The sequence below is a fragment of the Ruditapes philippinarum genome, unplaced genomic scaffold (assembly GCF_026571515.1).
Source record: "Ruditapes philippinarum isolate M1 unplaced genomic scaffold, ASM2657151v2 ctg3755_1_1_1_1, whole genome shotgun sequence".
NCBI lineage: Eukaryota > Metazoa > Mollusca > Bivalvia > Venerida > Veneridae > Ruditapes > Ruditapes philippinarum.
Window position 1 is genome coordinate 30,696 of NW_026852410.1, and position 23,263 is coordinate 53,958.

General features: G+C 33.6%; 3 protein-coding genes across 3 annotated transcripts in view; 1 reads left to right on the plus strand and 2 right to left on the minus strand.

Annotated features, from left to right (window-relative positions):
* LOC132759584 (hepatocyte growth factor-like) overlaps window positions 1-23,263 on the plus strand; it is a 91,799-nt gene that overhangs the window by 4,181 nt on the left and 64,355 nt on the right. The gene's annotated exons all lie outside the window — the stretch shown is intronic.
* LOC132759501 (uncharacterized) lies at window positions 2,659-8,050 on the minus strand. The gene is made up of 3 exons (XM_060751286.1): window positions 6,818-8,050; window positions 5,432-5,601; window positions 2,659-4,406 (listed from the first exon to the last, which is right to left on the minus strand). Exons 1-3 carry the CDS (start codon window positions 8,046-8,048, stop codon window positions 4,194-4,196), a joined length of 1,614 nt encoding a protein of 537 aa, XP_060607269.1. The 5' UTR covers window positions 8,049-8,050; the 3' UTR covers window positions 2,659-4,193.
* Window positions 16,597-23,263, minus strand: part of LOC132759562 (uncharacterized) — an 82,924-nt gene continuing 76,257 nt past the window's right edge. The window contains exons 3-4 of the mRNA XM_060751365.1: window positions 17,746-17,915; window positions 16,597-17,142 (exon numbers count right to left, since the gene is read on the minus strand). Coding sequence (XP_060607348.1) covers window positions 16,915-17,142; window positions 17,746-17,915 — 398 coding nt within the window. The 3' untranslated portion in view covers window positions 16,597-16,914. The remainder of the gene's footprint in view (window positions 17,143-17,745; window positions 17,916-23,263) is intronic.

The window sequence follows — 23,263 nt, forward strand, 5'->3', positions numbered from 1 at the left end:
AGAAATGTTATTGATAAATTCCTTGAAGCAATCAACAGTTTGTATGAGACAGAACTATGGAAGTCTGAGAAAATTCTGATCGTAAATTGTTTCAAGGAAAGTGGCTGGACTGTATGAGATATAGTAAACTCTAACCAAAGTAAATCTGTTATTTCAATTAATGTCTGTTGTCATATTACAAATCTATATGTTTTGGTCTCTCAAAATAGAATTGTAGTAGGAGGTTTTCCTTGTAAATGCAGTTTTCTATAAAATCGCCACCGACACTTACTATTAAGCAATTGTTAGGTACTCCCTTAGGTAGACTGAAAGTGCAGTCATCATTGAATAACAAAAGACAATAGAAACTTACAACCAGGACTGTAAGTAATGAAGGAGGAGAGAAGACGGTCCGGTAAAATGAATTTCTTCCCTAACCGGGAATTGAGTACTGTTAGACAGCTTTATCTATATAAAGGTTTTTAAACGCTAGCAACTGATCTTTTTTTAATAAGTGAACAATAACAAACAGTTTTGTCGTTACTTGACGAGACAATGTGTACCATGGTAGATCACATGATTGTTAATGTATCGCATTTAAACAACATCTCGACCAAAATCGTTCATTTAGAGACAATTTCAGAATATTTGACAAAAGGTCAACACAAGATCAACTCTTGATTAATTTTGTTACTCAAGTGGTAAAATGTACTGGAATTTTACCAAACATTTCGGCATAGTTATTTGGAATATAACTTTCATCATAGCACCGGTAGCTGGTGTACCGTCCTACGCATTGTTGCACCTCATTAGCAGTTGGCAACAGGAAATTTAATTTTGAAATGATTGGTTTCACTTAGAAAAAAAGCAAGGGCATGTCAGGTAAGTAAAGAAATTATAAGAACATTGCTAACAAATTGTCTTTTGAAATCGCATTATTCTTCCAATAACAATGACAATAAGGTTAAAAGCAAATTCCCTTAAACATGTGAAATTGTATCTCAGGTGAAATCAAGCTAGAAAAATCCGCCTTACACCTTCGACAATCGGAACGTCCTCGGCATATCAATAATACCCTCAGAGTAAATACGGATTGAAAATCGATCTACTACGTTGTTCAGAAACAGAGTGTAATCTCTGATAATTAAAACGAATGTAGTTGTCTTCCAAGCAAAGGAAAAGTCTGATTTGGTACAAAGACCAAACTTGGTAATGCCAAGAAAACTGAAATAAGGGAGGATAAAACAGTAGTTTTATACTACGATGAGGTGAGATTACACCTTGTCCCCTTTTTTACCTTGACATTATAAACACCTTGCTCATCGTAAAGAACATTGCAACCTGCAACCTTTGTTCTAATAGATTTGATAGAAATTATTAAGCGAAAAGTGCTCTTAAAATGACATATAATGACGAATGCTAAGGGGAAAAGCATAAGAAGACCAAGAAACAAAATTAGAATCGCTGAGCGCACATATTATCATTAAAAGTTTGGAATCCATGAAACTTACAAATGATAAGCAGTAAATACAACGCTGCCTCTTTTTAAATAACATGTGACCAAAGCAAACAAGAAATGCATTTGTATATATCATATAACAAACACTTTTTTTCCATGGCCAATACGTTTCTAATGTGATAGTCATGCTTCCTTTATTTGATGATATATTAATATCTTTAACAGCATTTTATTGATATTATCTCTTTACTCAGCACGGATGACCAATGAAAGTTGATTGAACATACGTGCAGCATTATCAGAATTTCATTAACATTACGATTAACAAATGAAAACTGATTTTGAAAACATGCTGTATTGTAACAATTACGCAAAAGTCATTTTTAATCAATGGAAATTAACCCTGTAGTTATTATACCGATAAATTAAACAATACGATTAACAAATGAAAATCAAACTTGTAATCGTGCAGTACTGTAATGAGTACACATATGTCATGAATTACAAAAGAAAAGTGTACGTGTAAATATCCTTTGTTAAAAGGATTATACAACTTTTTAATTAACCGAAGAAAATTGACCGTTTAAGTATGCAGTGTTGTAAAGATTACAAACGTTATAGTTAACCTAGCAAAACCAGCACTATAAATATTCCCAAAAAAGTCATAAATATTTTTTAATGTTTTTCAGCAACATAAAATGCAATCTTAAATGTTTTGTTTGTTGTTTTAAGTAGATCTGTGAGCAAATTTATAATCTTAAACTGATTTGTGGCGTCTTGATAACTTATGTAATAAGATTTCAATGCTAATACATGTATATGGATGAAAATATATACAAAAACAACAAGTTTTAGAAATGATAAAAGATGTGAAGGTATGGCAAATTTGCATGAATACTCTTTTCAAAAGATAAATACTTTATTTTCTTTTACATAAAATTTAAAAGTGTGATGTCTTTCGTATAGCGCAATCTTTAGTTTTTTCTCTTCGTAGCGCGTTTTCATCTGTCTGTGATTTGTGCAGAACTTGCGACTGTATCTTACTTAAGAAATAATATATCCCAAACAGTGATTTTATCGCTCAATAACATCACTGTTTGGAGTTTGGCTGCGAGGAATCTGCATCTGTTGCATAATAACACACACTTTCTGTTCTTCTATGTTCAATAGGGAAAAATGCGGGTCGTGTTACAATGATAAATTTATCATTACCATAACGAAATATCAATTTATTTTAAACAACAAAAATACAGAATCCCCAAAACAACAAATTGAAATGTTTCAGATTGGTTTGATTGAGCCTGTTCATGAACGGTACTGGAAAATGCAAGTAACCGTGCACGCCTCCCCCAGTACCGGCTTATTAATAAGCAGACTTCAACATTTAATCATGAAAATGGTGAATTTTTTATTTTAGAAACATCCACAGATGTATTCATACGGCAGTCATCGTTGAACCTGCAAAGTTATACTTCGTGCCATTCCATGAATAGCGGCGTATGACCCAAGTAAAACAATGCGTGAAAACACTTAAATCTCTTTTAAAGTAATTGCACGTCAAAGTTCTATTGGTATTTTGTGAAAATTCTTCCACAAAGAATAAACGTTTTCGTAATTAGATTCTTTCAACTGTCGTTCTTTAAAATTTGAAAAAGAATTTAAGGCAACTGTATCACTGCGGAGGATCACGTGACCCAAATCGTACAATGGGCTAATAAAATGGCTGCTTATACGCTCGGTTAAAGCAGTGAAATTGAGGTAAGCATACAATTAACGTTAAATTTATATGTAAAACTAGGCTGCACGGAACCCCGGGTAAAAATCCCCGTACTGTTCTGTTATTGGTTACTTTGTAGCTCCCTATGTTTAGGCCTGAAAGTCAAAAAAGTTGTTTTGGGTGATGAGTACAATGACCGAACAGGTACTAAAATGCTTTGTTTTCAGTAAAAGAAATGCATGTTGAGCACAATTAGCAATGACATCTTGTGCACAATTGCAAGTTTATCCGTCAAAAACATTGTCTATCCTTGTAATAAACGAGTACAATGGTCGAACCAAATTTAATGAGTACAATGGCCGAACGATTTAATATCCTGATCATCACGTGATCATCTGCAGTGTGTTTTTTTGATGTTAAATGACAAAATTGTCGAGTACAAGACCTAATAATCATACTTGAAAAGTTTTTCATTTCTTATCGGCTATGAATAGTCTCTTTGAATTGAAAGAAAATAACTGTAGTCTTTCTCACTTTTGTTTATAACGTTTTATCTTTTTGAACATAGTTCTCTATGATATGGCCTTCATGACCAAGTGGTTATGGTCGCTGACCTTAAATTACTTCCCCGCTTCCGCTTAGGTTTAAATGGGTCCGAATCCCGCAAAAGACTGGATTCGTTCATGAAAGGCCGTTATGGTCCTTCTTTTGTGGCCGCTTGTGCTTTATATTATACACTAAGTAACACCTCATGTCTTTCTGAGTGAGTTAAAGTTAAGAAGCACAAAATGACCTTTACAGAGTCGATACATATCTCACAAGTACACGATATAAGTATCTTATTGTATAATGTCCGTCTTAATATTATTTTTTGACAAATTAATGCTTTTAAATTGCCATTCGATTTGTTCAGTTTTGATTAAAATTAGCGAACGTTGCATTATATTCAATTGTTCAAACTGTCCAGTTGTAAAAGGGTTCAATTTTTACTGCAGTCTAAATGCTATGTTCAACTCGCAGTCAATGTTTTAGCATGTTTTAATGTTTTTGTCGTTCATAAATTATTTCCTCAGAGATCGTGGTAGAACAGTTATGTTGAATAATGGTATCACGTAGAGACTCTCCTATTGAACTTATTGATGCATCAGTAGAGTCTGATGGAACACAAGACTGATCCGGAGCTCGTTGACGATGTTCAGGAAGGATAACATCTGATTCAATTATCGTTTTGTCTTTTCGCCTTTCAGCGTCCTACAATAATAATATAATTACAACGATTGTAAATATATATCAGTTTTGATTTTCGTGACTATACAATGTCAATACAACTACTGTAACATGTCTTTTAGTGATATTGTATCAATTAATTGTCAAGAATCATTCATCAATCATATTTTACTTATTTTAGTAATTACATCAATAATGTTTTCTAAAAATCAATCAGCATGAGAATTATAATTTATTTCAGTATATTTTGTTGTTATATATTACATGGTATTTCATGATTCTAAATAAGAAACAATATCACATAATTATAAATCATGAATGAAAGTATTAAGATAAATCATTAGTACTTCAAAGCTGAAAATAATAGACTATAACAAAGTGTAAAATAATCGGTAGTCTTTATGATACATCAAATACTTCTAAGTTAATAATAATGTAAATGGTATATCAGAAAATTTATTTCTAAAACCAGGATTAGTAAAAAAAGAGATTAAATTCATCTTTTCTATTTCGGTCCAGGATGTATAATATGTCTTAGCAAGGTAAATACACTTTGTTTTAAATTGTTTCATATATGAAAGCAATTAAGATACAATCATAATTTAATATCATTATATTTCTTTCATTTATATAGTCAGTTATATTATATCAATATTTTCATCACCCTTCAATATCAATGAAAGTACATTTCTTTAACTCATTCTATCAATGATATTGAACCACTTATGATTTCCCCCAACAAGCCTGTGCTACTCTCCGTTTGAATAACAAATATGACCTCTGTTATGTCGATTTATCTTATGCGGAAAAAGCATTACCGATTTGTTATTGATATTAATTGTAATAACATTTACCAAGGACATGTTCGACAATTCATTGGCATTCTTCAATTGATATTTTACATTTTTCCAAGATATTTGATTCTATTTAAGAAAAATATACATCATTGCATCAAATGCAATATTGAAAATTCTCCTTAAATCTAACTTAAATCGTATCATAACGATAATAACTCATTTTTGTTAAGACAAAAAGGAACATAAACATACGAATTTAAGTATTAACAAAGCTAATGCTGGGTCATCTAAAGCTCTCTTCATAGCAACCTCGGCTTCTTCAGTCCCGAATCCCATATCAGTTAACTTGGAAACTTCCCGTTGAATGTTTTCATAAAACCTGTCCTCAGATGATTCTCTCCTTTTCCGCTTGTCATCGCTTTCTTTATGATATGAAATAAATATAAATTTTATATTATATTATCAATATTTATCTTTACAATAAATAAAAAAGAGTATTTATATTAGATGAGCCAACCGCCAAGTCTTGTATAATTATTCAGGTTGTGTATGAGTTCAAAACATAAACCTTATATAACGGAACAATATTAGATACTATTTAATCTATAACCAAATACAGCAAAGCAATCAATATGTTTATTTTATTTTATATTGCAGCTTGTATGAGATTGTATATACATTTTGAAAGGTTCCATTTTACCAAACACTATATATTTTTAGCAGTAGACGTCATTAGTATTTGTATTCCTGCAGAACTTTTATTCTCGACAATAAATACGCACTCGACTGCTCAATATTAGGTTATATTTTGGATAATACAGTTACAGTCTCTTATGGAAATATATTGTCCACGTTGCTGGATCTATTAGCAGCGATTGGTTAATATTGATTGTCACAGACAAAGTATATAAAGTCTTTGGTAACATGCAAACAACAGTCATTTTAATGGTGATTCACAAATTAATGGTGAGTAAGTCTGTTTGCCTTTGGTGTTTTTACTTTTGAAAATTGAATTATAAAGAAAGGAACAACTTCGAAGACAATGGAACACTAACTAATAATGTACATCAACGTAATTTACATTTTTGCAATATTTGTAAAATAATAATAATATTATACAATCTGACTATTGTTTAGATCAACTTATATATTCCATGCAGATCTGAAGACCACCGTATATGTTTTGCCTCCTTGATAAAATGGATTTTCGAGAAAGCTATTTTTAACCTTGGAATCAAGCCGGTTTTACTAATTAAAAGAAGTATAAAAATACCGTTATCCGTGAAAGTTAAACAAATTGTTGTTCTTTTTTTGTTAGAAATAAAATGTTTGAAGTAATTTTTAACAAATGAGCTGGAAATAAGAGAGTCACTTTTTAATGGGAATGATGGTTTTGTCAGTTAACCTGTCGGCTATGTGGACAACGCCTAGTTTGTTCGGAATAAAGAAAATAACCTACTCGTATTGGTTTCGCAAAGGTTATAATCAGAAACCGCATCGTTTTCAAAATATTAAAAGCCCGCCAATGATTGGATGTTTGAAAGACCACAACAAGGTGACAACCCATGGGTGGATGTCAGGTCCGAATTATTTAGGAGTTGATTTTAATCAAATTATAATATGTTGTACAACAAATACCTTTATCTCTTTTCTGTTTCTCTTTCAGCGCGAAACCTCCAACAAATTCATGAAAGGCGTCGACTGTTTTGATACCTTCAGGCAAAATACACATCTTCTTTATATCTGTTAACATACTTGTTCTATATTCATAAATCAAAAAGCCAACGTTTATTGACTTAAGATGAATATGCTTATCTAAAATACTTATAACAAATCCTTGTTGAGTACAGACCATTAGATCTTCTATTACTGATTCAAAACAGTGTCTTATTGATATCTTCTGAACTTCACATCTAGCATCATGGTGAAAACAGACCGTTTTCAGCATATATGAAGTAAATGGATGAACAGTATATATGTCCGTGTATAATTTTGTTATATATTTCAAAAATATATAGATGATCTTGTGTTCCGGTTTCATCATCCTTTTTATGTATTCAACTTCAGCTTCGGTGACTGTTATTCTAAAATCAGATTCGTGTTGTGTTCCGATTAAAAGTAGCGATTTACGACTAAGAACAAGGTCTGCAAAAACCGGACTTACGCTGTCTTCGCCTTGAAAACAGTCCTCAGGTTGATAATATCTAATTGCTGGGGATATATCAGTTGTTAACTTTCTTCCCTTGTATTTAAAATAAATAAGCACATTAGGTGCGTTGTAATCAGCTCCTCCAAACAAAAGGGATATGTTGTTTATAGTTGGTAAATGGATCCTACATGACAAACATGTTGGGGAGCCAGTTCCTTGTCCCATTTGTAATCCTGTTTTCTTAACGAACTTTTTAAGAGCCAAAAGAAAAACATGACCAAATCGATGTTCACCCAGGTCAGGAAAGTTTATGGGCTGAAAACATTGTAGGTGGCCATTTTTACAAAGCTGGCTGCAACGAGACTTTAGATTGTCGTCTTTAACTTTGACTTTTACTAATCCTTCATTGAAGTTTGATGCCTTCCTATCTATACTAAGCAGACCTGGCTTGGAGAAATTATCAATCACAGCTAAATAATCAAACTCATTAGGTTCGATTATCTTCGTTCCCTCAGCATAACTGCCAACTCCAATTAACTCTTTGACTTTAAACAGAGGATTTATTTCTTCAACTACATCAAGCCATTTCATTAAATAGAAAAGTACTGCACTGCGAATATTCTCCGCTTCTTTAGACATAGTTTCTGATTGCACCGATGTAACAACACCGTTCATCAACTGCCCATACAGATTCTCTTGTTTAGCTTGGTCGTCATACATTGTCTAAAATATATGATAATTATCTTAAGCAGTTGTTTTTTAGTTGTATCTTTTTTGTATTCAAAATGGCTTTTTTAGTTTCAGTCTTGCCATTTTGAATGCAAGTAATTCCACATTTATATATATATATTTTAATATGAAACCAAAACTAAGAAAGACAGAGCTACGTTCCCCACATACGTTATCAAGTGGGACATCAAAGAAAAAGCAGAAATAAAATGGAATCAATAAACGATCATAGTTAACAACTCAAACGAGAATCCCTTGTAAATTCAATTCTAATACCATAGGTGTAATTAAAATACGGAAAGTTTAGATTTTTTAAAGGTATGGTAAGGGAACCATTTATGAATGTAGTGTATTAAAGAAAACGGAGAACAAGATAAATAAAAGTACCGTAGACGGAACAACATATGTGAGAAAGTACAGTTGAAATACTAAGGAATTAATGAAGGATAGGTTGATCTAGTGGTCAAGGTTTCTGCCTCTCAACCAAGGGATCATGGGTCACGACCATGTTTCTTCATATGACACCAGTACTGGTTGGTTCCTGGAAGTGGATTCAAAAGTGATAAATGTAAGTTGCATTTTTTTTAAAAACTTTTACTTCACTTTTAACTTATTATGTTACCAACTACGTTATTATCTGAAAACAAGACATACGTTCGAAGGTAAATAGAGGAACACCACTTAAGGACGGTCAGTACTTAAAACAAAAGTGGACAGTTCAAACCAAAATCACCCTTTTAGCTCCTTAAATAAATGACATATTGAACGAGACAATTGTCAATTAACCCATTACTTCATGAGCATTTTGTGAAAAATGGCTGTTTTCATTGAAAAGTCTCCCGTTACAAGTTCAAATTGCTATAATACTATAAAAACTGCTTCAACACTAATCAAACTTGGCACAAATGTTGACTGGACCATTGCACTTGCAACAACATGCTCAGGCTTAAATTTTCTGTTACCATGGCAACGAGGGGACATCTCAAAATTGCCAAAAATCACTATTTTGCGTTGATTTTTTCCATCAAAATTGATTTCAAAGTGCTGCACTTTCTCAATGGATTGAGATAGAGTCAAATGCTTTTCAGCGTTGGTTACACGTTACCTTATGATCAATCTGGGGTCATTTACAGCCTCTCACAAGTCCAAAATTTTTCTTGGCGATGAGGGGGACTCCGCCCCCCTTCAAACCCCCCAAACAGAAGGGGGCACATCCCCCTTCTGGCAACCCCCTGATGTATCTTTTGGTTGGGGGGCCGCGCCGAAAAAGAGGTCACTTTTTTAACAACATTTCTCAAACAAAAACAAGTGTTTGGGGCCTAAATAAGGCATTTTTTCTTCATTTGAGACAACAAAAAGGGGAGGGGGGGGGGGTGAAAAAGGCGTTAAAAGGCGTGTATATGAAGTAATGGGTTAACTGAAAATGATGAAAATACTTGAAATTACCCTAAATCGCGTTTTTTCATGTTTAAACATGGCCTGTCATATAAATTTGAAGAAAAATTGTTGTTTTGTAGATTTTTTTATTTTTTTCATTAACCCATTACTTCATGAGCATTTTGTGAAAAATGGCTGTTTTCATTGAAAAGTCTCCCGTTACAAATTCAAATTGCTATAATACTATAAAAACTGCTTCAACACTAATCAAACTTGGCACAAATGTTGACTGGACCATTGCACTTGCAACAACATGCTCAGGCTTAAATTTTCTGTTACCATGGCAACGAGGGGACATCTCAAAATTGCCAAAAATCACTATTTTGCGTTGATTTTTTCCATCAAAATTGATTTCAAAGTGCTGCACTTTCTCAATGGATTGAGATAGAGTCAAATGCTTTTCAGCGTTGGTTACACGTTACCTTATGATCAATCTGGGGTCATTTACAGCCTCTCACAAGTCCAAAATTTTTCTTGGCGATGAGGGGGACTCCGCCCCCCTTCAAACCCCCCAAACAGAAGGGGGTACATCCCCCTTCTGGCAACCCCCTGATGTATCTTTTGGTTGGGGGGCCGCGCCGAAAAAGAGGTCACTTTTTTAACAACATTTCTCAAACAAAAACAAGTGTTTGGGGCCTAAATAAGGCATTTTTTCATCATTTGAGACAACAAAAAGGGGGGGGGTGAAAAAGGCGTTAAAAGGCGTGTATATGAAGTAATGGGTTAACAGAATCCTCGCTCAGTTGTAAGAGTAAGGTCGCGAAATTTGCAATAAATAAAACGAAGAAATTATCATTAATTAATTCAAAATGAACTTTTAAAAACCGTAGCAAAACTACCAACAATGATCCTATGAAACAAGACATAAATTCTAAAGAAAAGACAACCTATCTCCAATGAATGTAAAAGCTATTCATCTTCTTGGTCCTCCAAAATACATTAATTCAAAGAAAAATTGGTACGAGAGTTGATAACAGGAAAAATGCCTCAAAATATAGTACAGTATAGTATAGTAATAAAGTCCTACTATTTTGTCTAAAGCGTTTGATAACTTTCGTAACGACAGCAAAATGACCCAAGATCTTTCTGGTAACTATACTGATCACATATTCATTAATCAGATTGGCTCATACATTTACCTGGTCAATCATGACAGTTATATTGATATTCAATTAATTAAATTTCAATAGGAAGCAGTAATTTCTCTATGATATTGCATTTGTGATGAAGTACAGGAGGTACTATCTTAAACAAACAATAGTTATCAAAAGAAAATTTGAGTATTTTACATCACCATTTGTGTTAACATACATACGACGAATGAAACTTATTATATTGTTTACGAGCAAATTTTCCTTCATCATTTTAATCTAGAAAATTGAATAAATCATCAAAGATGTAAAAATTTTTAATATAAAAAGAAAGTTACTGTAAATATTTTGTTAAAAATATTAGATATGTAAACAATTAAATATATACATTGTAATGATGTACTAATTTAGATTAAAAATGCGGTTGTAAAATGAGTGCTCAACTGACTTTGTGACATACACTATCTATTAAAGATAAAGTTACATAATTATGTTCTTATGTAGGTTAACTTTGTGATATTAATTTACTGATACGAGGTGTGGAGTGACTTATAAAATATTAATTGATATAAAGTTATAGTACTTAAGGGTTTAAGAGTTCGTATGATAGAATAAACATTATGGAATTACTAACGTTTTATTTAAATACATATTAACTCGTAGTAATGTTATAACCTTCACATGGGAACGAACCCTTTAAACACATATTATTCTGGTCATTTCTATGTCTCAAGTTTAAATACAAATCATCAAATGTAACTTCAAGAATTACATTCAAAGTTTATTGTTGGTTTGATAGGATTATATAGAGCCTATTTGTCCCTACATTCCGAACTGCTATCCTATGATAATATGAAAGCAATCGCGTCTTTAATACACACGTCTTTATGTTGTAATACAGTTATGATTGTTTAATAATTATAGATTTGTTAAGTTCAATCCGTTACATTAAACTATTTGTTTCAACATATTAAATTGTAATTTTACTATCTTTTAATATAATGTTAGTAAAATTGCGTACCTGAACAAATTCACTTCACACAGAAGTATGAAATATTTGACTTTTGGACTGTATAATTATGTTATGTACGAATGTTATTTGAGTAGTATCGTTATCGTCACAGCTCAGTTGAGCAACATTTTATACTCAACCTTGTATGCACCTGGGGATGTCTGATTTTAGTACGTATATGACTTTGATTTTGTTTAAATAATTAGAAGACAAAGTTTGCGAGGGGTCAACACAATAGATAATGCGCAATATTTAACGAAGAAAATGTATAGGCTGAAAAAACGAAACAAATCAAACGAACATATATCAAATTTTCTTGTTGAACATGTGGCTTTACAATCAAAGAAAACAGACGCATTTCTATATATACACCCCACCAGGTATTCATATTATATACTACTCATAATTTGCTAAGGATCACTTTTTTCTTCAGTGCGTTACTTTTGTGTATTTGTAATAAATGTGAAAATTGATTAAAAAGAATTAAATATCATAAGTTTGGCATTGATTTTTAGAATTGATTTTTATTAAAATAATAAAAAATGGAAGTGTTTCTTGACGTGTACCTGTTCCGAAAAGAGTGTGCTGGACGAAAATTAACATTTTGGAGATCACATAGTGGAATAAAAAAAACATGCAAATCAGGAAATGGTTGGCGTATGGTGTTTAATTCCGAGAATGATGTCCGCGGGCATTACTTACGGCTTGACTTTGCAGCCGCATGCTGCTGATGAGCATGCAGACCTTGTGATGAGGAATCTGGGTATATTCCTCTATGATTGCATGTCTTAGCTTCTGAACTGTTGTTGGTTGGATGTTGCGTGAAGAAACTGCTTTCTGCAGTGTATCCCAAGCATGCTCAGTAGGATTTAAATTCGGGGACCGCGCTGGCCAATCCATGCAGACTATAGCTGCCTCCTTAAGATATGATATCGGTTTGTGATGTGGGTTCTGTGTGCACGGGCGTTGTCATCCACAAGAATGAGATCAGGACCGACTGCGACAGCGTTCGTACGTACATGGACGTTTAAGATAATTTCATTGACGTACATTTCTGCCGCGGTGTACCGTTTTCAATGATGTGTATGTCTCTTTCCCCTGAGCGCTTATTTCCGCCTTCACCATGACTGAACCCCCGCCAAAACGTTCGTGTTCTGCAACGCATTCTGGAGCTAAGCGTTCATTTGGACTTCTCCAAACCCTAGGCCGTCTGTCCGTGAAGTCCACACAAAACCTTGACTCATCAGTGAAGTGGACCGGGGTCCACTCATTTATTGCTTGCCTCTGTGACCTCAATCCAGCACCATGCAACCTGTTTCTTACAGTTTGCGTGCTTACACGCACACCAGTTGCATTCGAAAAGTAAGGTCGTAGCGTTCGAGAACTGTTGGAGCCTGGTCTGAAGGACAATAAATCGGTCCTGGGCTCGAGTTGTTAAATGTTTCCGACCTCCGGCGTGGCCCTGCAAGACATTTCCAATCATTTGGAATCGGTTCCACGTCCTGGAGACAACTCTCTGGGATACCTCCAAGGACATGGGCAACGTGCCTTTGTGAACGCCCTGCCTCGAACATTCCAATACCCCTGTTCATCTCATCTTCACTAAGGCGACGACTAACCTGTCGATTCGCCATGCTTTGTTAATTTCGGACACAGATTTACAATAAAACGAGACAAGTATTGCTATTTGTAAGCATTAACGTGAACGCACATGGCTATAAAACACCAACATTCTATGGGTATGCTTTTCCACGTGCTTATCGTGCATGACAAATCGATAACTTAAGTACACGATTATGAGGTCCCCATACAGGTGTATCGGTAGCGGAAATACGACTTTAATATGATGATAATAAGACTAAAATATGTAATGTCAAAAAGGTTATCCTTAACAAATGTTGAGTTATATATTATGAAAATAGTAAACATAGTATTAAGGTAGAACAGCCTTAATGGGCACTATAAGGAACTGTAAAATTGACAAAATAGGACAGTTAAATGCCTTAAATGTCACCTGTATGCAAAATTTAAACAAAATTTACCGTGTGGTCTATGAGTTATTGACATTTTTCTGAACTAAAACTTTGCCATTAGAAGGGGTTTTTCAGAAATGAGAGAACTCTAAATAATCTATAATATTATCATTATGAAAAATATTTTCCTATTGCTCATTGTTAAGAAACAAATAATGACATTTTGGTAACAAATTAAATAAGCAAAATGATTGTTTTTAAACGAAATGTTTTTAATATGTATTAATATGTAATGATAATTATATTATTAAAATGAAACACTTTTTTCTTCAATTAGTGATCTGAGTGATTAATAAAAAATGTAAAAAAAAAGAAAAAAAAGAAAGAAAAAAAAAAGTTGCCATTTCTGGGATTTGAACCCACGCCCCTCAGTTTCAATACTTTTTACAGTGATTCTAGCCTATTTGAATACTCTTCAAAGTGGAGATAGTGCATTAGGGGTGTACTACCTTAAAAGACAATTATTTTCACACTAAATAGATTACATTTGTATGGTGTTCCGTTTAGACAATCGTGATTTTTTATTTCGTCCTAACCTGCGATGTACGATGGTGAAATGCGATGGCAAACGATGTTGGCATATACCTCAAAAGGTAAAGCTCACAAAAGGTATGTTATAGCCCAATTTAAAGGGAAAATTATAACAAAATCGTACTTTTGTTACAGATTCGACACAAAATTGTATATTTCGTAATGCATGAACTAAATGTATTATTCTTTAGTAGAAATGTTCTGTACCTAAACTTCAATGAATATATCAAAGAAATGTTGCAGGAAATGCAGGCTTATACAAATCACTTCCTTTATAGCCCAATAAGTTTTGATAATCAGAATGTCATTCGATTGACCAGAACTGTCGCATTGTTAATTCCTTCATTTACAAAAACCAGACTTTCATTTTTGTTCAGTAAAGTAACGAGATTTTATTTTTATAAAATTACATTGAAGATTGCATTTAACATGACCCTTCGTAATAAAGGTGTGATGAAAATATTCCAGATGTGAAAATGTTAGAATGACATAGTTTCCCGATAGGCTCTAATACTTTAGATATTTATAACGATAGTTTTGCTATTTAGTAAAATTTCATTGTCATCTACATGACACTTGGGTGTTGAACTTGCTCAGTGTTTATTTTTGATATTGTATATATCACATACGTCAACGTCAAACAGCTATTGATCAATGTAAATGTATACTTTAATTTGTCATTTCTAATACAATTTTAGCGACCGTCGCAAAGAATAGCACTAAGATATTAAATATCGCCAATAACAAAACTGACACAAGTTTCGACTTAAATTTGGACACTTTATGTTCAACTGGCAATTAAATGTTTGAACAAGCACATTGTTAGCTCACTTATCACAAAGTGACAGGGTGAGCTTTTGTGATCGCTTTTCGTCCGGCGTCCGTCCGTCGTCCGTCCGTCCGTAAACTTTTACTTTAAATGACGTCTCCTCATTAACCACTAAGCCAATTTCATCCAAATTTCACAGGAATGTTCCTTTGGTGGTCACCTTTAAAAATTGTTCAAAGAATTTAAATCCATGCAGAACTCTGGTTGCCATGGCAACCGAAAGAAAAAACTTTAAATATCTTCTTATAAAAAACCATAGGAGCTAGAGCTTAGATATTTGGCATGAAACATCTTCTAGTCAGTGTCTACCAAGTTTGTTCAAATTAAAGCCCTGGGGTCAAAATTGGCCCCGCCCCGGGGGGGGGTCATTGATTTTCCCTATATGCATATAGTAAAAACTTAAAAAATCTTCTTTTAAAGAACCCAAAGAGCTAGAGTTAAGATATTTAGCATGAAACATGATCTAATGGGTGTCTACCAAGTTTGTTCAAATAAAAGCCATGGGTCAAAATTGGCCCCGCCCCCGGGGGTCATTGATTTTCCCCTATATGCATATAGTAAAAACTTAAAAAATCTTCTTTTAAAGAACTCAAAGAGCTATGGCTAAGATATTGAGCATCAAACATGTTCTAATAGGTGTCTACCAAGTTTGTTCTAATAAAAGCCCTTGGGTCAAAATTGGCCCCGCCCCAGGGTATCATTGATTTTCCCTATATGCATATAGTAAAAACTTAAAAAATCTTCTTTTAAAGAACCAAAAGAGTTAGAGCTAAGATATTTAGCATGAAACATGTTCTAATGGGTGTCTACCAAGTTTCTTCAAATAAAAGCCCTGGGGTCAAAATTGGCCCCGCCCCGGGGGTCATTGATTTTCCCTAAATGCATATAGTAAAAACTTAAAAAATCTTCTTTTAAAGAACTGAAAGAGCTATGGCTAAGATATTGAGCATCAAACATGTTCTAATAGGTGTCTACCAAGTTTGTTCAAATAAAAGCCCTGGGGTCAAAATTGGCCCCGCCCCAGGGGGTCATTGATTTTCCCTATATGCATATAGTAAAAACTTAAAAAATCTTCTGTTAAAGAACCAAAAGAGTTAGAGCTAAGATATTTAGCATGAAACATGTTCTAATAAGTGTCTACCAAGTTTGTTCAAATAAAAGCCCTGGGATCAAAATTGGCCCCGCCCCGGGGGGTCATTGATTTTCCCTATATGCATATAGTAAAAACTTAAAATCTTCTTTTAAAGAACTCAAAGAGCTATGGCTAAGATATTTAGCATCAAACATGTTCTAATAGGTATCTACCAAGTTTGTTCAAATAAAAGCCCTGGGGTCAAAATTGGCACAGCCCCGGGGGGTCATTGATTTTCCTTATATGTGTATAGCAAAAACTTAAAAAATCTTCTTTGAAAAACCCAAATATCTAGAGTTAAGATATTAAGCATGAAACATCTTTTAGTTAGTGTCTACAAAGTTTGTTCAAATAAAAGACCTGGGGTCAAAATTGGCCCCGCCCCGGGGGTCATTGATTTTCTTTATATGTGTATAGCAAAAACTTAAAATCTTCTTTGAAAAAACCCAAATAGCTAGAGTTTAGATATTAAGCATGAAACATCTTCTAGTAAGTGTCTACAAAGTTTGTTCAAATAAAAGCCCTGGGGTCAAAACTGGCCCGGCCCCAGGGGTGTCATTTTTTTTAACTATATGTGTATAGTAAAAACTTAAAAAAAATCTTCTTTTTAAAAGCCCAAATAGCTAGAGCTTAGATGTTTAGCATCAAACATCTTCTTATGGGTGTCTACCAAGTTTGTGCAAATAAAAGCCCTTGGGTTAAATTGGCCCTGCAACGTTGGGGGGGGGGGTTGGGGGCCTATGTACAGGTGAGCGACCTCAGGGCCATCATGGCCCTCTTGTTTTTATTAACTTAAGGTTTTTGTCGTTCATATATCACTTCTTCCATGATCGGAGTAGAATAGATCTGTTGAATGTCTGTATCACATATTGACTCTTCTGTTAAATTGACTGATGTGTCAGTGGCAGTTTGGCAGTAAACAGAAGGAACATAAGCTTGCGCCTGTGTTGGTGAACACTGTTTTGGAGGGGTGATATCTGGTTCAATTTGCTTCTTCTTCTCTTTTCGCCTTTCAGCTTCCTTTAATACCAATAACATTAAAACAATTCTTTATCATTCTACCAGTTATACATGTATTATATCATTTTTGTCAGTATCATACAGTTGTTTTACTCATTTTAACCGTGAGTTTTTAGCAATTATAGAAAATAGTTAAAACATCTATCAGACGTATTTGTCCATTTTTTGTTAACATATGCACCGGTCGATATTCAAATGAGCATGAGCAAATTTCGATCCAATTGAAACAACGTATAATGACCACCATTTCTAAAAATACTAAAATAATCCTGTTTCATGTGGTCTCAAAGTAAAGATTATTTCAGAGATGTTATTTCATGTCTTTGTTTAAATAACGTATATAACGTCAAGAATGGTCATTCAAGCGAATCGTTTAAGCTCTTAAGGTATGTAAAATGACACATTTGATATATTATTTTAATGATATGCTTGAAATTATTTGGAATATTTGCATTTTCTACAATAATTGACACTTTGTAAAGAAAGAAATGAATCTTTTCGAATAAATGTTCATTATAATTTGCAAAAATTAAATTGCATTAACTTTCTGTAGAATGAAGCTTTATTGAAACTCTTTGAGTAGAGATGAAAAGATGAACATACATATTCTAGTATTAACAAAGCCAATTCAGGGTCATCTAAAGCCCTTTCCATAGCACTTTCCGCTTTGTTTTTCTCAAAACCCATATTAGTAAACTTCGAAACCTCCCTTTGAATGTTTTCATAAAACCGCTCTTCCGATTCTTTATATCTTTGCCGCCGGTCATTGCGTTCTTTATATGAAATTGATTTAATTACAAATATATATTATATTTATTTAGTGATGTGGTTTAAGTATAATCAATATACATCTAAGATTGCATATAAGCTGTAAACATATATTTTCAATATAACATATATTTATCTGTTCAATGTTATTTTACAAAATAGGTAGAAATGTATCCATTACCAGATATGAAAGTTGAAAAAATTGCAACTAACCTAGTAAATGAATTCATATGTAGATATGGCCTTATGACCAAAATAGTCACTGACCAGGGACGCCAGTTCGAATCAAATCTATTTCAAGAATTATGTAAAAGGTTAGACATAGTAAAATTACGGTCTACAGCCTTTCACCCACAGACCTGTGGTCTCAGAAAAAATGAATCGCAGTATTGAAGATATGTTAAGTAAATACATATCAGACACCCAAAAAGACTGGGATGACTGGATACCAGTACTACTCTTAGCTTACAGATCATCTGTTCATGCCAGTACCGGAAAATCACCATACCAGATGATGTTCGGACATAGTCCAAAATCACCTATTGACATATCGTATGGTCAAGGACCTCAAGGAAATTTAGAATTCTCCAGTGAACAAAATGTTCAGCATTTACAGACATATCTTAGAAAATGCCATGACCAGGCACGAGATCAAATGCTAACTGCAGCAAAACAACAAAAACATGACTATGATACCCGTTTAAATTTAATTTCTTATAAAGAAAATGACCTTGTCTGGGCAAAAGTTTTTGCCAGAAAGAAAGGAATCAGCCCAAAACTTAGTTTTAGATGGGTAGGACCCTACAGAGTAGTTAAAATCATATCTACTCTATTACTGACCATAAAGAATGTTAAGACTGGTAAAGTCTTAAATGTGCATCATAACAGATTAAAGCCTTATAATGTATGATGCAAATGTTAGTTCTGACAGAATGTTATAATGTGTATACTATTATGTAACATATTATGTAACTGCATGATGTTATTTATTGTACATGTATATCATAGTCCTCCTATGATAAATTGTTTATTGATTATTTTACTGTGTACCTTTAATGAACCTTTTCTCGCTACCAGAGACATTACCATTTTCAGTGCCAAGTAAATTGTTTTACAAATTTTCCAATCTTAGACCAGAATCGACAATTATATGACATGAAAAGAATAGAAGGCCGTATTTCCTTTAAAGAAGCCGCGACCATAATAACGTGATTTTCCGTGCAACCCGTGCGATGCGAAATGTGCCCAAATGGATATTCATCAAATAAATATATAATGATATTAAAGAAGATAAAAATAAATAAATAGAGATTAACTGCAATAAACAGCATTAGACCGACCGGCGGCATTTGTTAAATCATTTTTCATTATTAAATAAATAAAAACATGTCCCAAGAAAAATGGTTATTATGATATGTATATTTGATATTTCAGAATGTCTAAGAGAAAATCCGCTACCACTGCAACCATGCCTACAGAGTACAAATGCAAATCTTGCAATTTTTGTTATGACAACCAAACACAGTTAATAAGGCACAGGGATGACCGGCATGGCCCACAGGTGATGTGCTTCTTCCAACACACACAGGCATTTGTGGTACCCCATAAGAGGACAGATGTACAAAGGCGACACCTAGTGAAGGCGCACGATTTTCCGGAGTCTATAGAGGTGTCTGGTGTAAAACAATTATTCTTGCCTTATTTTAAGGAGTGCGACACTCCGGCTTTGAATGTTCCACTCCACTCGGCAGTGGTAGTCCCAAGCTCGACATCCACTTCACCCTTACCAGCCGATCCAGCAGCCTTGTATGCGTCTGTCGTTGGTACTCGTTCTTCAGCAGTTGTATCTTCTGTGCCTATTCCACCGGGAATTCCAGTAACATCATCTCCAGCTACCATACTGGGTGTGCCTGTATCCTTGGACACATTAATAGATGAAACAACTGTTCCGGATTCACTGGAAGCATTTCTTAACGAGACTGAAACAACATCATTGCCACCTCTAAGTTTGGACTGGACCTTTTCTAACCCTATATTATCAGAGCCCGTCAGATACAAAACTCCAGAGCAGAAACCAACCAACACAAGCCCTACCTTGAAAACACCAACTCTTCCCTTAGATTTTGAAAATACAGATTACAACAACAACAAAAGCTCGGATTTGAATACTCCCACAATTCCTTTGGACTCCACACAACAAAATATTTCAACGTACTGAATGTTTCCTTCCCCAAGAATTAATGAAGGCGTTTCTATTAACGGCCTTGATGTTACACATCAGCCAGTATTTCCGCCAAGAAGACTGAAGGTGCCAGCCAGGAAACCCATAGACCCCAGATTGCTATTCAAGGATACACCTTCGGAATTCTTGGCAGGATCCATGGCCAGAATTGCTGCATACCAGCGCAAAGAAATTATCAACTAGGCAAATGAAGACAACACTAAAGTATCCTATGAAAACCAAAATTTCGCAATCACTAGAACAGAACAAATTCAACTCCTGGATGGAATGACCCTGACAATGAAGACCACCTGTAGTCCTGTACCCTAGATGACGGCCTCAAGATATGCAGAGGAACACAGACACAGACAGAATAAAATTGGTATTTCTTTTTGTAAACAAGATGAACTCAATAAAATATTTTTAAGGTATTAAGTATTCAAAGTATCAATTGTTTTAATAAATTATTAGGTATTCATGGTGTCCTTCCATCTTCATTGTCATTTTTTAAATTTACACATCAAAGTAATTAACTAAGTATTTGTACATATAGTTTTTAAAAACTTCTAGTCAGTCATAGTTATGTCTACATGTGTCTTATATTCAATATACAGGGTTGTGTCCGTCCGAGTAAAATATGTAATTCAATGCAATTTAATTCCGTCCAAATACATACATTAAAACAATATCATTAATTGTCATACTATTTGAGGGGCAAGTGGTTTGAAGTCAACGTCGTGGCCGAGTGGTTAACGTCGTTGACTTCAAACCACTTGCCCCTCACCGCTGTGGGTTCGAATCCCGACAGGGACTTTGGATTCTTTCATGTGAGGAAGCTATCCAGCTAGCTTACGGAACGTCGGTGGTTCTACTCAGGTGCCCGTTCGTGCCTGAAATAATGCACGGAAGGGCACCTGAGGTCTTCCTCCACCAGTAAAGCTGGAACGTCGCGATATGACCTAAACTGTGTCGATGTGACGTAAAACCCAAAACAAAACAAAAAAAAACAAAAAAAATACTATTTGAATTATACTTGAAATTGTTTGTAAATTTAAATTATTTTTATGTTAGCATTAATTTTAGTCATTTCTCTAGCTATGTATAGTAGTCACAGTATTTGTTGTGTTAAAATTATTTTTATTTTACATGTAAAGTAGTTATCAGTTGTTGAATGTCCTGGTTGTCTTTCAATTGTATGCAAAATTGTCAAAAAAAGTAATAAGTCAATTGTTGGATGTCTTTTCAAACTTTCCCTCAAGTTGTTGTTTTCTTTTAAGTCCTAATATTCTTCCATATTCTTCTTGTCTTTAAAGTAGTTGTAAGTCATTTGAATGGCATAAGTAATGCATTAGTAGTAAAAGGAATCACATATAAAATTTTCAGTCTTCATGAATTTTTTTTTTTTAAATGTACATGCAATCTTCAAAGTGTTGTTTGTTTATGGCAAACCATGATAACCATGATAGAAGTATTTTTAACAAACAGATCAATTAAACAAGAACTTTTATAGATATTAAATTGTTGTTGCATAAAAGCTATATGCTATATGTATAATGCCCTAAAATTAAGTGCATTAAAGTTAAAATGTTCAAATTTCAATTTCAACAATGTCTGTGGATATTACATTACTAATGTATCGTTGACAAAAATTGTGTTTAAACAAAATTGTTTAAACATTTTTATTGCATAATAGTATTTTGTAAGACTGTTCAGCCTACATGTAATGGTATGTAACTTGACATGATGTATGAGTATGAATGAATGAGTAAACTATTCCAAGTTGCATGGAATAGCAGATATGTTTTACTGTTATATCCGATACCTGTTATTATTGTTCAATTTATTGTTAAAAACTTTTAAGTAAAAAAAAATAAATTGTTGTTAAAGTTTAATTAACATGGTGCTATCAATTTCGAGGACGAAATTTGTTTAGGAGAGACGGTCATGTGAGGTTAGGTAATTTTTAAATTACATAAGCTTCTTACTTAGTTAACAAAATGATAAAGGAAATTTCGTATTACTAGCACCATGGATAATTACAATAATTACTGTTCCATTTTTACTTACATTTATTGAGGTCAATATCAAATGTGTACATGTATGATTTAAGAAATCATAACACGAAAGGTGATATTTACATAAATTATTATTGTTCACAAATTGTTAGAAAAATACCTGTTTCTACTAAGCACATCGATAATTTTATTCATCTTCACTTCTTTGTTATGAAATACGAGTTAATGTTATAAAATATCTCAATTTTTTAGACCCTGTCCGCCATTTTGTCATACTTCCGGTTTAGTTCTATTTATAATCTCAACTCGAGGTCAGATTCATATAAATGATTTTGAGGCAAAGTTGATTAATAAATTAACTGTTATGTATTATTTATTGATTTTTATTTTATATTTGTTCTTATAATGAAATATTATGACATATTTTTTCTATTGTAACCTTGAACCACCTAATTTGCATACCAAAAGCTAATATACCAAAACATCACTTTGCCTCTGTCCTTACAGTAGAGTAGACGTACATTACTTCGGTATTTCGTATATTTGACGGCACTTTTAGTAATAGATAATCGATCTGACCTCGAGGTATTAAAGTTTTTCACATTTATGCCATTTATTTATGCTGAAATCATCACAGTATTTATTGATTCATACATTTGGTCTGAATCCCAGCCAGAGTTATTGTTAAGGCCCATTACAAAAATAAATCATAATTTAAACCAAAAGGAATGGCTTTGTCCTGAATTTAGTTAGTTTTCCATGTGTAATTTTAATTGGCCGCTACCAGGCTTGTTGTTAACGCTACCAGTAAACTGTTTAATTACTTAGATTTATCCTTTACGTTTATACTGATTAACTTTAGCAATTTATTTGAATAATTGCGGATGTAGTAGATTTGCACTTTGACGTAAAAAGTACCCATTAAAACAACCTGGCTATAAAATCTGAGAAAACTTGGTAAAGAGAGTAAAACAGGTGATAGTCGAGAGAAAAGTCATACACACGATAGTGGGGCGCTACAATATGTAATTTTTGAAAGGCTGCCTTGCGAACGCTGGGTTGTTAACTTATTCTTCGGGCTGATGTCTGTCAATGCTTTTCAAGATATTAGGCAGTT

Excerpts from the sequence above, each read along its gene's own strand:
- LOC132759501 (XM_060751286.1), bottom strand. The coding sequence starts at position 8,048 with ATGTATGACGACCAAGCTAAACAAGAGAATCTGTATGGGCAGTTGATG. Across the intron at positions 5,602-6,817 it reads GAAACAGAAAAGAGATAAAG|AAAGCGATGACAAGCGGAAA; the intron begins GTATTTGTTGTA and ends CATATCATAAAG. Across the intron at positions 4,407-5,431 it reads CTTTGTTAATACTTAAATTC|GACGCTGAAAGGCGAAAAGA; the intron begins GTATGTTTATGT and ends TTATTATTGTAG.